The sequence below is a fragment of the Natrix helvetica genome, assembly GCF_964273705.1.
Source record: "Natrix helvetica genome assembly, chromosome: 4".
Lineage (NCBI taxonomy): Eukaryota > Metazoa > Chordata > Lepidosauria > Squamata > Natricidae > Natrix > Natrix helvetica.
In genome coordinates, this window is record NC_138550.1 from 1301914 (window position 1) to 1316493 (window position 14580).

The 14580-nt window shown below is 47.8% G+C and overlaps 1 protein-coding gene across 5 annotated transcripts in view; it reads left to right on the forward strand.

The window, feature by feature from the left end:
• The window catches only part of ARAP1 (ArfGAP with RhoGAP domain, ankyrin repeat and PH domain 1), a 104222-nt gene that overhangs the window by 38804 nt on the left and 50838 nt on the right, over nucleotides 1-14580 (forward strand). For 4 of the 5 annotated variants that reach the window (XM_081950668.1, XM_081950670.1, XM_081950669.1 and 1 more), the window contains 2 exons: nucleotides 12611-12756; nucleotides 13791-13861. In XM_081950668.1, the coding sequence (XP_081806794.1) occupies nucleotides 12611-12756; nucleotides 13791-13861 (217 nt within the window). Of the gene's footprint in view, nucleotides 1-11011; nucleotides 11094-12610; nucleotides 12757-13790; nucleotides 13862-14580 lie in introns of those variants that run through there. The other variant, XM_081950672.1, reaches the window with a different exon arrangement.

Genomic DNA, 14580 nt, shown 5'->3' on the forward strand with positions numbered 1-14580 from the left:
TCCCGCACTTGTTAATCTGTACTCTACTTTTACTTTTACTTCCTTTTATTTCCCTTTTTATTATTTTTTTCAGACCCGGGAACAGTGAACTTAGAAAGTGGGAGAGAAACTGCAAAGATAAACACTGGTGTGAAAACCACCCTTGTTGTGTCTTCAGAAATGCTGAGCTGGTGGAGGCGCCTTTGGCAGGGCGAAGGGAGGGGGGGGAGGAGAATTGCACCCAGCAACACAACACACACACACACACACACACACACACACACACACACACACACACACACAGAGGGTTCTTGGCTTAGTCTCTCCTTCTTTTGCATGGCAGAAATGAGGCTTTTTTGCAGCCCTGCTTTGCGTCCAATTCAAACCTTGCACGGAATCCTGTTTTGCTTAACTGGGATAGTTGAAAAAGCCCCACATTTTGATGGTTTTCCACTTTTTAAGAAGAGATTGGACAGGCCTTTTCTCCATAATGGGTCCAAGGGTTCCCCTGCTCTAGGGGGTGGGACTAGATGACCTTCCCAGGTCCCTTCCACCTCTTTTGTCTTCTGCTGTTCAGCAAACAATGCTTACAAACCCTAATCCTTTGCACCCACTGAATGCCCTGACCTCCAGCCCAGCCACGTTCCCTCTCCCTGAGCTCTTGAGTTGGGTTGTGTCTGAGCAGAGGGATCACCAGTCCTCCCACCGAGTTTATTTTTTAAATGGTTAGTCTAGATGGCCTTTGTGGTCCCTTCCAACTCAACAAATCGTACCTCTCCGTGAATGACAGAATTACAGACTTGGAAGGGACCTTGGAGGTCTTCTAGTCCAGCCCTCTGCTCAGGCAGGAGACCCTTTACCATTCCAGACAAGTGGCTGTCCAGTCTCTTCTTGAAAACTTCCAGGGATGGAACATCCATCATTTTCTTGTGGCAAGCAGTTCCACTGGTGAATTGTCCTCACTGTCAGGAAATTCCTCCTTAATTCCAGGTTGCTTCTCTCCTTGATTAGTTTTCATCCATTGCTGCTTCTCCTGCCTTCAGGGGCTTTGGAGAAGAGGTTGACCCCCTCCTCTTCTTTGGGGCAGCTCTCCGATATTGGAATATTGCTATCATGTCACCCCAGATGACCTGGGCCTGTGGATTCTCATTGCTAAGCAAGGAGTGGAGCCTGATTTTTCAACCTTTTTGACACGGCTGTTAAGCGAACCAGTGCATTAAGCAAATCACATGGTTGTTAAATGAATCTGGCTTCCGCCATTGGTTTTCCTTGTGGGATGTCAGCTGGGAAGGACAGAAATGGTTGATCATAAACCATCATAAATTCATGTCAGCTGCCAAGGGCTCCAAATGTGATCACGGGACCATCAGGATGTTTTGATGGTCGTAAGTGTGAGGACCGGTTGTATGTCACATTTTTCAGGGCCACTGTAATTTTGAACAGTTACTAAATGAATGGTGTAACTCAAGGACAACCTACACCTGATTTTACCACCTTTCCTCTTACTGTTGTTAAGTGAATCACTGCAGTCATTAAGTGAGTAACATGGTTGTTAAGTCAGAAGGTCGCCAGAGGGGATCACATGACCCCCAGACACTGTGACCGTCATAAATAAGAATCAGTTGCCAAGCGTCTGAATTTTGATCTTGTAACGGTGTGGATTCTGTGATGGTCATAAGTGTGAAGACCAATCTTAAATCACTTTTTTCAGTGCTGTTGTAACTTCCAATGGACACTAAATGAATGGTTGTACTTCAAGGACCCCTGTACAGATAGTCCTCGGAGTTACAACCGCAATTGAGTGTAGAATTCTAAGTGAAACATTGGTTAAGTGAGTTTTGCCTCATTTTACGACTTTCCTCGTTACTGTTGTTAAGTGAATCATTGCAGCTGTTAAGTGTATAGCTCGGTTGTTAAGTGAATCTAGCTTCCCTGTTGACTTTGCTTGTCGGAAGGTCTCAAAAGGGGGTCACGTGACCCGTGGGACACCGGCATAAATGTGAGTCTGTTGCCAAGCAGCCGAATTTGATCACGGGGAAGGCTGCAGTGGGTTGTAAGTGTGAAAAACCCTTCCTAAGTCCCTTTTTTCAGTGCGGTTGCAACTTCAATCAGTCTAAAGGAACTGTTGTAAGTCAAGGACGATCCTGTCACGTTTCAAACCCCTGTGCTTTGCAGAGTCCGAATGTGCTGCCGTCACCTCAAACGGTTGCTAAATGAACCGTTGTAAGTCCAGGACGACCTGTATTGGTTCCCCCCCCCCCCCTTTGTCTTTGCCAGTCCAGCCGGAGGAATTCAGCTTCCAAGCCATCGATTGTGCCAGTGCCATAAAACCTTCCATTCAGAGCTGAACGGCTGCGATTTTCCCACGCCTCTTCCTGCTGCTTCCTCCCTTGGGGGGGGGGGGGGCTTTGCAAGACCCCCCCCATCCCCCCCATAAGCCAAGCCTCCAGGGCGGGCGGGGGGGGGGAAAGTGAAGCTGCTTCCGTGTCCTCCCCTCCCTTTCTCTTTCTGCCCCTTTTCAAAGTGCAGCCTTTGCAGGAAGCCTCCTGTCACCAGGAAATGCCCCCGCCGGAGCCAGGGCTGTGCGTGCGCATGTGCCTTCCTCCCCCCCAGCCCTGCTGAGCCTGCAGAAGTTGGACCCCTCCTCAGAAGTTGGGGCTTTCGGCTCCTTGCCTGCAAGACGCCCACCGGAGCCAACTGCGAGGGGTCTGCCGGGGGCAGAGGGGCTCGTCTCTTGGCCCTGGCATGGCCAGCCTGCCAGGCGAAAGGGGCTGCTGGGTTTGCCCACATTTTCCCCAGGTAAAGAAAGGAAGAGAATCAGGGACCCGGGTGGGTTTGCGGGAGAAGCTGCGGGAGAAAGGAGGATGGAGAAAGCAGGGGACGGAGGGTGGCGGGCGGGCGGGGCCTTTGGTTGGGACTGAGTGATTCGTGATTTTGAGTAACTTTGATGCTGTCTTGGCTTCTGGCTTCTGTCCGGGAGTGGAAAGTTTTGGAGATATTTCTGGGGTCCTCCCAGAATGGACTTGGTTGCTAGAGGGGGCAAGGAGGGAGGGGAGAGAAGGATGGGGAGAGAAAAGGAAAGGAGGGGAGAGGAGAGAGGAGAAAGAAGAGAGAGGAGAAGAAAGAGAGGAGGGAAGAGGAGAGAAGAGAGAGGAGAGGAGAAGAAAGGCGCGCGAGAGAGAGACGAGAGAGGAGAAGAGAAGGGAGGAGCGGGGAGGGGAGGGGAAATGAAAGGAAGAAGAGGAAGAAGGAAACGATGAATGAAGAGAAGGAGAGGGAAGGAAGAAGGAGGGATGAAGAAAGGAAAAGGAAGGAGAGGGAGGAGAAATGAGGGAGGAAGAAAAGAAAGAAAGAAAGGAAGGAAGGAAGAAAGGAAGAAAGGAAAAGAGGTAAATAAAGAAGCCAAGAGAAGGGAAGGAAGGAAAAAGGGTAGGGAGGGAGAAAGGGAGGAACAAAAGAGGGGAGGGAAGGAGGGAGGGAAGAAGAAGGAAAGTAGGTAAAGGAAGGGGAGGGAAAGAGAAAAGGAACAGAAGATAAAAGAAGGAGAAAGGAAAGGAAAGGAAGGAAGAAGGAGGAGAGGGAAACAAAAGAAACATTCTGCAGATTGTGGGATTAAGTGAAACCAGATTCATTTAACAACCACATCACTCTTAACAATTGCAGTGATTCACTTAACAACTGTGGCAAGAAAGGTTGTAAAATGGGGCAAAACTCACTTAACAATTTTCTCACTTAGCAACATTCTGGGCTCTATTGCGGTCGTAAGTGGAGGACTCCCCGTATCACATTTCAGCTTGTACGCCTTGAGGAATTTGGATGTGCTGTTGCAACTTCAAATGGCCGCTAAACGAATGCTCCTCAGTTAAGGACTATCTGTATTTTAAACAGAAAGGTTAAAAAAAATAAAATTAACCAGGCAAAGGTTAAATTCCAGGCTTTTTCATGAAGCTCTCGGACTATTTTTCAAAAAAAGAGAGTGTGTTTTGGAGTCACGTGATCCCTTTTGTGACCTTTTGCGTTGCAAAAAGAGCTTAAAGTTTGAAAAAAGTGGGCGGAGGATTGAGGCCCCGCCCCTGCTGGGATGACGCTGCCAGCTTTGCACCCCAAAACCCCGGAAGCATCACAAGCGCTCTTGTTTTGCTAAAAACTCCCGCTGGCAAACGAAGGAGTCCAATGAATGGGCAATTCAAACGGGCAGAGCAGGAAATGGCTGTCTTGGGTTTTTTATGGCCGGCCATTATCAGTGGGCACCAGGCTGGCGTCTGCGAGAGGTCAATTGCCCCGTCTCTGCACAGTGGCGCCGATTGTTCAAGTGGGTCTTTTTCTGGGAAGAGACAAGCAGAGAAGAGGAACTCTGTGTGATGAGGGGACTGGAGGCTCAAACATAAGATGGACGGTGGCAGGAACCAGGCCTGGCTGGTGTAGTGAAGAGAAGGACCAGGGGAGACAGGAGAGCATCTTCCAATATTTGGGGGGGCTGCCACAGAAAGGAGGGGGGGTCAAGCTACTCTCCAAAGCCCCTGAAGGCAAGAAACAACGGATGGAAACTGACCAAGGAGAGATTCAACCTGGAAATAAGGAGGAATTTCCTGACAGGGAGAACCATCAACCAAAGGAACAGAAGTTATCTTCGGAGGTTGTGGGAGCTTCATCCCTGGAGGCTTTCAAGAAGAGGCTGGACTGCCATCCGTCAGCAATGGTGTAGGGTCTCCTGCTTGGGCGGGGGGTTGGACTAGATGACCTCCAAGGTCCTTCCCGACCCTGTAAATCTCTTAAGGAAGATTCTGGAGGCGGCTGAGAGAGGAGCGAATACTCCAGCTTCTCCCTGCGCCCACTTGCAGCTGTCTGCCTGGCAGATTTATTTCAACTTGGGTTTAAATTTTCAGACCCTTCCTAGTTCTTCTAAGGTTCCACAGTGCATTTTCATTCCTTGACTTACAACGTTTTGCTTAGTGACTATTCAAAGTTGTAACGGCACTGAAAAAAACCGACCTACGACCTGTGACGGTTCAGCAAGTAGCTTGGTTCTTAAATGAATCTGGCTTCCCCATTGACTTGGATGGTCAGAAGGTCGCAAAAGGGGATCACGTAACCCTGGGACGCAGCCATGGTCATAAATCTGAGTCGATTGCCAAGCATCTGAATTCTGATCACGAGAATGCTGCAATGGTCATAAGTGTGAAAAACGGTCATAAGTCACTTTTTTCGGTGCCGTCAGTCACTAAATGAACAGTTGTATGTTCTGTCGTTTCCTCAAAGGTGGGCCAACTCCTAGACCCTTCCCCTAAATATGGATGCTCGAAAGAAGCATGTCTTTTCCGTGGCAACCCCTTCCCCAGGGACCATTCTGGGGACCCTCTCCCCTTTCAGCCTTCAGCCTTTAGCCTTGAAAAACTGGGAGAAAATCAGATAATATTATTTATTTTTGTTTATTTGTAAAATTTGTAAAATTTATTAGCGCCCTCTGTCTCGCCACACGATAACTCTAATCGCAGCTTAGGAGGCTGACTTGGGGCCTTTGTTATTTTTAACATTTTACTGTGTTGAGTTTTATAGTTTTATAGTTTCACAGTAATTTTATATACTGCATAAATTTTGGATTAGGGAGCCACCCAGATCTGGTTAAAAGATAAGCGTCTATATAAAGGTTTTTAAGCAAATAAATGAAAAGGAAACCGATTCCACTTTGTCCGTCTAGGAGGTTTTCCTCTCTTCTCTGATGCAAGCAAAGCTTACCAATCCCAGTTCCTATATACGGGTAGTCCTCGATTTATGAGAATTCATTTAGCGATGGTTCAAAGTTACAATGGTAGGGCACAAAGTGATTTATGGCCGGTCCTTGAACTTATGTGCCATGCCAGCATCCTTCGGGCACGGATCAAAATTTGGGCACTTAGCAATCAGCCTGTCATTATGATGGTTACATGTCACACAATTTCCTTTCGCGATTTTCTCAGCCGGTCTCCAATAAACAAAGTTGGAAAGGGTCCTTGGAGGTCTTCTAGTCCAACCCCCTGCTCAAGCAGGAAGCCCTATATCATTCCAGACAAACAATTGTCCCATCTCTTCCGAAAAACCTCCAGTGGTGGAGCAACCACAACTTCTGGTGGCAAACCGTTCCACTGGCTAATTGTCCTCACTGTCAGGAAATTCCTCCTTAGTTCTAGGTTGCTTCTCTCCTTGATCAGTTTCCACCCATTGCTTCTTGTTCTGCCCTCAGGTGCTTTGGAGAATAATTTGACCCCTCTTCTTTGGGGCAGCCCCTCAAATATTGGAAGATGCTATCATGTCTCCCCTAGTCCTTCTTTTCACTATACACAGATAGTTCTCAACTTATGACCAGAACTGAGCCTGGAATGACAGTCACAAGTTGTGCCAGTCGTTAAACATTAACTTTGCCCAAATTTTACTGTTTTGAAGCAATCAATCATTAAGTGAACGCTGTGGTCATTAAGTGAGCGCCACAGTCATAAAACAAATAAAGCAGTTGTTAATCGAATCCCCTTTAGCCAAGGGGTGGAAGGTTTTTTTGATGGAAATTCAAAGCCAATACCAGTTTCTTACCAAAATTTCCATATATTCATGGTCATGTGATTTTAGGATGCTGCAAACCGCCATAACTGTTCCCCAAAGCCCCCCAAACGTGATCACGTGACTTCAGGGGGGCAGGGGGGGGAGGTTGGACTAGAAGACCTCCAAGGTCCCTTTCCAACTTTGTTTCTTGGAGACCCGCTGAGAAAATCGCGAAAGGAAATTGTGTGACATCATAACGACATGCTGATTGCTAAGTGCCCAAATTTTGATTCGTGCCCGAAGGATGCTGGCATGGCCCATAAGTACCTCTGGGAAGGTCTGTTGTAACTTCAAACGTCGCTAAGCGACCCTTCGTACGTCGAGGACTACTCATCTCCAGATGCCGTGATATGCCTGAATTGTTTTTAAAATCTAAAGCAGATGTGCTGTTGCTAAGCTCCCTCCCACCCCATCCCCTACTATTGAGCAGGATTGTCCTCCTCTCCATAAATCTCCTCCACCTTGGAAGCCCCCCTTGTCCAGAGAATTTGGGAGGAGGGGGCGGCAAAAGGCAAAGCCTGTTTACATGTCCTGCCCCACAAATGCCAAACTCGAAAGATCCCCCTGCTTGCAACCTTCTTGGCCATCTCAGTGCAGAGAAAAGGAGCAGCAAAAAGGGCTCAGCTTTTGCCCCCCTCTACTTAAGGGGTCTGGGGGAGCTCAAGCTCTCGGTTTTGCTGCGGGGGGGGGGGGGGCGGAAGAGAGAAGCCCCCCAGCTGATGGTCCTTCTGGGCAGAACAAGGGGCTCCTTGTTCTCTGGTCATTGGCACTGAAAAAGAGGCTGCCCCCTTTGGGCTTCCAACAGACGTTTTTCCCCCCAAAAGGCAACGGGATTTTCTTGGGGTTTTTTCCCTTGAAGACGTTTCTCTTCTCATCCGAGAAGCTTCCCCAGTTCTGACAGTGTGTGATGCACCACCCAGAGCCAGCCAGCTGTTGTGAAAGGGCCGGAGAGCCCATCCAACAAGGAGCACAACTGGGGTCAGATCTCTGGGGCATCCCACCCCAAACTTCCCCAGGATTCTGGGCTCCGTGGCCCCGTGTGTGTGTGTGGGGGGGGAAGCTGGAAATCAAATTACTTATTTAGTGCATGGCACATCATACACGGTGTTGCCATCCACTTAGTCCTCGACTTACGACCTCCACTGAGCCCAAAATTTCTGTGGCCAAACATTGGCGAAGGGAATTTTGCTCCGTTTTACGACCTTTCTCGCCTCTGCTGTTAAGCGAATCACTCCAGTGGTCAAGTGAGTAATAAGGTGGTCCAGAGGGCACAAAAAGGAATCACCTGGCCCCAGGATGCAGCAAACCGTCATAAATATGAGTCGATTGCCAGGTGCCTGAATCTGGATCACGTGGCCAAGGGGAGGGTGCAATGGTCATAAGTGTGAAACATGGCCATAAGTCATGTTTTCCATCGTGCCATTGTAACCTGGAACGGTCACTAAATAAAGTGTTGTAAGTGGAGGACTAGCTGTATTAACATTTCACCTAGATTTTTTAAAATATATATAAAGGTTGGAGAGAGCCGGTTTTTCTAGAGGCGTGGCCGAAGTTCTGCTTTCCGGTCATCCTGACCCAGAGTGGATCCGGGCTCTGACCACGTGGGCTCACCCCCCCTCCTGCCCCCCCCCCCCCCCGTGGCTCCCACGCACCTCCAGATGACCGGATTGGATTGCCAGGAAGGGCCCAGTGCAGGCAGACCCCTCCCCACCCCCTGATAGGAAGACAAAAGCTTGCAGTTTGGAAGGCAGCCCAGGGTTGGCTCTGGGCCAGGAGCCCCCTCCTCTCTTCCCCTGCAGAGGGAGGGGCTCACGGGGCCCAGATGACAGAATGACAGAGTCGGAAGGGACCTTGGAGGTCTTCTAGTCCAACCCCTTGCTCAAGCAGGAGACCCTCGGCCATTTCAGACGAGTGACTGGGGTTTCTTCTTGAAAACCTCCAGTGTTGGGGCATTCACAACTTCTGGAGGCAAGGTTAATCATTCTCACTATCAGGAAGTTTCTCCTTAGTTCCAGGTTGCTTCTCTCCTTGATTAGTTTCCATCCGTTGCTTCTTCTCCTGCCTTCAGGGGCTTTGGAGAATAGCTTGACCCCCTCTTCTTCTCTGGGGCAGCCCCTCAAATACTGGAATGCTGGTATCATGTCTCCCCTAGTCCTTCTTTTCATTAAATTAGACGTATCCAATACTTGCAACCGTTCTTTGTATGTTTTGGCCTCCAGTCCTTTAATCAGAAGACGGAATGCCAGCGTTGGAAGGGACTTTGGAGGTCATCTAGCCCAACCCCCTGCTCTAGCAGGAGCCCCTGGAACAGTAATGGCAAACCTTTTAGACACCGAGTGCCCCAACTGCACACGTGCATGTCCAAACTGAAAGGTCCATGCGCAAATGTGTGCAAATGTGTCCATGCGCAGACATGCACAAATGCCTGAGTGTGCGTGCATGGACATTCACACATGTGCAGCAGAGACCCGAAGATCAGCTGGCCATAAGTCCGCCATCACGGCCCTTAGAGACAAATGGCTCTCCAATCTCTCCTTGAAAACGGCCCGGGGTGGAGCAGCCACAACTTCTAGTGGCCAGCCTTTCCACTGGTTAATAGTTCTAGGTTGGATCTCTCCTTGATCCGTTTCCATCCATTCCTGTCCTGCCTTCAGGCGCTTTGGAGCCTAGGGAGACCCCCTTCCCCATAAGGGGGGTGGGTGTTTCTGTGTCTGAAGTCCCTGCTTGTCTCAGGAATTGAGGTCTGGAGTGGCAAATGTTTTGCAATACGTTTCTAAATATATCCTTCTTTGGTGGCTGTGGATGATGGGAGTTAGAAGGCCAGGCATCTGTAGGGAGCTGCTCAATGATTGAGAAGGTGGTGTAGGTAGTCCTTGACTTACAACCATTCGTTTAGTGACTGTTCAGTGTTATAAGCACTGGAAAAAGGGACTCCTCGCAATTATGACGGTCACAGCATTCCCGTAATCAGGGGGTGATCAAAATGTGGGCACTTGGCACATGGGATGTACGTTACTTACATTGTGTGTGTATGTGTTTCTGTTGATCATTATTTGTGGCTTTTTAACAAGCAGAGGAAGCTAGATTCACTTAACGACTGCCTGATTCACTTAATGACTGCAATGATTTGCTTAACAAAAAAGGTCATAAAATCAGGGGCAACTCACTTAACACACTCGTACTTAGCAACAGACTTCTGATCCCAATGGTGGTCGTAAGCTGAGGACTACCTGCATTGGGGGGGGGGACAATCACTTTCCAAGTTGGATGCTCCTTTGCTCTTTTAAAAGGTTGATTTTGTTTCCGTCCATGCCGCAGGTGAGACTTCCATATTCTCAAGGTTCGTCCTTAAATTTAGAATAAGTGCTTATTTTGTTATATAGTTTTAAAGGTTTTTTTTTGGCTTGTTTAGTTTGTACATTGCCTTAAAGATGTTTTTGCTTTAGTTTAGAATAAGAGGTTATTATTATATATTTGGACCTCTGCTGAATAAAGTTCTTTCTTTCTTTCTTTCTTTCTTTCTTTCTTTCTTTCTTTCTTTCTTTCTTTCTTTCTTTTCCTTCCTTCCTTCCTTCCTTCCTTCCTTCCTTCCTTCCTCCTTCCTTCCTTTCTGTCTTCCTTCTCTCTCTCTCTCTCTGTCTTTGTCCCTATCTCTTTCCCTCCCACTTTTCTCTTTTTCTTTCTTTCCCTCCCTCCCTCTCTCACTCACACTTTTCTTTCTTTATTTTGTTTCTTTTCCTCCCTCCCTTTCCAGTGGTTAAATTGCAGGCTAACTCTGCCTACTGCCAACAGTTCGATCTTAACCAGCTCAGAGTTAACTGAGCCTTCTGTCCTTCCAAGGTCAGTCAAGCGAGGACCCAGTTTGTTGTGGGCAAGAGGCTGATTCTGTAAACTGCTTAGAGAGGGTTGTAAACAACCGTAAAGCAGCATATAAGGCTAAGTGCTATTTTCCTTCCTTCCTTCCTTCCTTCCTTCCTTCCTTCCTTCCTTCCCTCCCTCCCTCCCCCCCTCCCTCCCTCCCTTCCTTCTATTACCTTTTAACTCCTCTGCCCTTTGATGCCCTCTAACCTTGGCACTTTTACTTTTCTGGAAACTTACTAAAGTTCCTGTAAAAAAAAAGAAGAAGAATAAAAACCACCTTTTTTGACAGTGAGCAGCCAAAATGACAGACCTTCCTGGAAGCTACAGAAATAACCCAACTTTGCATATAAATATCTGCCTGAGCAGTTTTGGGGGTTAAAGTCCCTATCAGGGAAAAAGCCAATTTGGCTGCAGTGAACAGCTGAAGAGGAAAAGGATTCTGAAATTCAGCTGACGGCGTTTATTTTGTGCTGCCCAAAACGAAAGTCACACGGTTTCCAATTCTTTGGTGTCACATCCGGTAAACCATGAATTTTAAAGAACAGACTTACTTCCTCATTCATGACTTTTTAAGCACGTCCAGTTGCTTGATTTTTGCAAGCGTGAAACTTCTAAAGACTAACCTGCCCAAAGACTCGAATCTCGCCCTGCTTTGGCCACCTGTCCATCAACATGGGGAGGTGGGTTGCAGAGGGAAATAGGGTGTGTGTGAAATGGGGGGGTCAGTCAAAGATGAAGCTGGACTTTCTCTCTTCTCTCGTTTTCTTGCCACATTTTCTGACCGGCAATTTTATAGTCAATGGGGGAAAACCCCTTTGCTTCCTGCTGCCCCAGATACTGTAGGGAAATTAGGAAATTTAGCAAATTGCCTAAAATTGGAAGAAGTGAAAGTGAAGAAATGTCTGAGTGGGGGTACAAAAATAGCCATTTTTTTCTGATTATCTGGCTGGGCATAAACTGAGAGACGAGGAAGAAAGAACCGCAATAGTCCCCGGCTTATAACTTATTCATTTAGTGACTGCTTCAAGTTAACCAAAGCAGTGGGAAAAGGGATTTATGATTTGGTCCTCGCACTTACGACTGTGGCAGTGTCCTCCGGTCACGTGAACAACATCTGGGCGCATGGCAACTGGCGCGTACGGGGTGGTCCTCGACTTACGACCACAGTGGAGCTTGTTGGGAATGTGGGAGGGTGGGCGGGCAGCTGTTTGGAACCGATTGTAATTACCTTTTGGGGAGTGGGTCCATCATCATTTCAAATGGTCGTAAGTTGAGGACTGCCTGTCCTTATGACGTATCACCCCGGGGTTATTTGATCTCCGTTTGTGACTTTCAAAGCTGGCAAAGTTAAGGGAGGGAAAATGGATTTGCTTTAACAAGCATGTGATTTGCTTAACGATGGGGGTGATTCATTTAACAACCATAGCAAAAAAGAACTTAAAATAAGGCACAATTCACTCAACAGCCACTTTGCTTGGCAATGGAAACATTGATCCCCGTTTTGGTTGTAAGTCAAGGACCATGCTGGTAGGGAGGTTCTTTGCCAGGGTGGAAAGCATATGTGTGTGTGTGTGTGTGTGCATTTGATCTAGGAAGGAACCTCTCTTTCAGACCCTGGACTTGGTGTCCTGTGGCTTTATCTCTCTTGATGAATTTCCCCCATCCCTTCTGGATACATTCGTCCTTTATTTGGTATATTTATTAATTTATTTTATCTATTTTTAAGGCTTTTATTATTATTTTTTTCTTCTCCTTCTCCTTCTCCTCCTCCTCCTCCTCCTCCTCCTCCTTCCTCCTTCTTCTTCCTTCTTCTTCTTCTTTTTCTTCTTCTCCTTCTTCCTCCTCCTCCTCCTCCTCCTCCTCCTCCTCCTCCTCCTCCTCCCCCTCCTCCCCCTCCCCCTCCTCCCTACCTTGTAGCCTTGATGATGTTCCCTAGTTGGGTCAAGAAACATCTGCAAGAAAACCACCCAGCTCAGAGAGCACCAAAGACTCCATAGTTGTCGTCCTCCTCCTCCTCTTTCTCATCCTCCTCCTCCACCACCGCAAACCCTATCCACTTCTAGCACAGATAATGGTACCTAGCTGGGTCATGAAATGTCTGCAAGAAACCCACCAAGCTCAGAGACCACCAAGGAGCCCCACAATCCTCCTCCTCCTCCTCTTCCTCCTGGATGACAGCTCTGCTTTCTCCTTCCAGTTCTCCCGCAAAAGAGAGACCCCCGGGGTCTGAGGAGCTGCTGCCCCCCCCACCCCGCAACCTCGTCCCGCGTGTCAAGTTCCCAGAGCAGAACAGTGGCCCCGAGATCCCTCCGAAGCCCCCCCTCTTTTTGCAACCAAACTTTGGTAAGTCTCCACCTCCTCCAACCCTCGAGTTATACTTGAGGGGAAAATTCCCGAAGGTTTCTTAATATTTCCCTCTTCCCGGTTTTATGCATCTGGAATATGAAAGTCTGCATAAAATTCCTTCGTATGCAAGGATTGGGGGAGGAGGAGGAACATTTGAAACTGGAAAATCTGCATATGAAATAAATATTTGTTCTGGTCATACCTGTGTCCTGTTTTAGCAATTGCCCTGTTTGGTGACTATTTGCAGTTACAACAGCGATGAAAATGTAACTTTACACCCTTGGTAGCTTTTTTTAAAGCAAAGGAAAGCTGAAGTTACATCAGAAAGACAGTCACGGTTTCACTCAGTGACTGATTCCCTTAACCCCCGAGTTGCTGCTCCCTATTGTAGCCACTAAACAGGCAGTCCTCAACATATGACTACAATTGAGCCAGGATTTTGATTGTAAGTCTTTGTGGCCATTAAACAGCCACTACGTGCCCTGAGTTGCTTTTAAAAGGATGTTTCCGAGGGTCATAAAGTAAGTTAAGGGAATCACACGGCCATTAAGCGAATCTAGCATATCCGATGGGTGTGTGTGTGTGTCTGCAAATCGCGTGGCCTTGCAACCAGCAGTCGCAAATGTGAACCAGTTGCCAAGTTCCTGTCCTTAAGTGAGGGACGCGGAATGCCACTATGCATGACCTCCTCTTTGTAGAAACTTGGGAAATAGAGTTGGGGTGGGTGGGCTACCCGGAGAAGGTCTGAGCTGGTGGGACTCCATTGCTATCATTCATGGAGGTCTTGCCTTTCGCCTCACCATCAGGAGGCCGGGAGTTTGATCCTAGATAGAGGAAGATATTTCTCTCTTTTGGCACAACGAGAATATCTCTGCAGAAACAAAACTCCGCATTGGCAACAAGAAAGGCATCTGGCCAGTAAACATTTTGCTAGCTCCATTCAGTTGCCGAGACTCCACCCTGCAAGGGATTGTGGGGTTGTTAAAAGATGATGATGATGATGATGGAGATCTCGCCTTCTTGCCTTGCAGATGATTCTGATTATGAGGACCCACCATTTGAGGAGGAGAGGGAAACTTTTACGGAAGAGATGACTGAGAAGGTGTGTCTGTAAGTCTCCGGCAAGATGTCGGTTCGTTGCTTGGAGGAGAAGACCGAGGCCCATTTCTCTCCACCTGTCCCGTCTCAGGGTCCGTGCAGAAGGCTTCCAGCATCGGCTGTCCAGAGACCCCCGACCAGGACCTTCTCCCAAACTCCCCCCAGGCCCCTGTAGATTCACCATGACCAGCCAGTGGGCCAAAGCTGGTGGGATTTTCTTCCAGGTTCAGGATAACACTGGTTCAGGTTTAGGATAATGTTGGTTTAGGACAGGGGTGTCCAAACTTGGGAACTTTAAGACTTGTGGACTTCAATTCCCAGAATTCCCCAGCCAGCCACGCGTGGCTGGCTGGGGAATTCTGGGAGTTGAAGTCCACAAGTCTTAAAGTTCCCAAGTTTGGACACCCCTGGTTTAGGATGACACTGGTCTAGGATAATATTCAGTTGGTTCAATTAGTGACATGGTTGTTAAGTGAGACTGGCTCCCCCAGTGACTTGGATTTGGATTTATTAGATTTATATGCCGCCCTTCTCCCAAAGGACTCAGGGCGGCCTACAGCATTAAAAAACACATAGTACAAAAGTTAAAAGGAAATTAGAAACAGTCCAAAAAACAAGCCCAATTTATATAACACTCACATTTTAAAAATTAAATAAAATTAAAATTAACAAACTTGGTTTGTGAGAAGGCTGCAAAGGTGATCCCGTGACCTCTGCAACCGT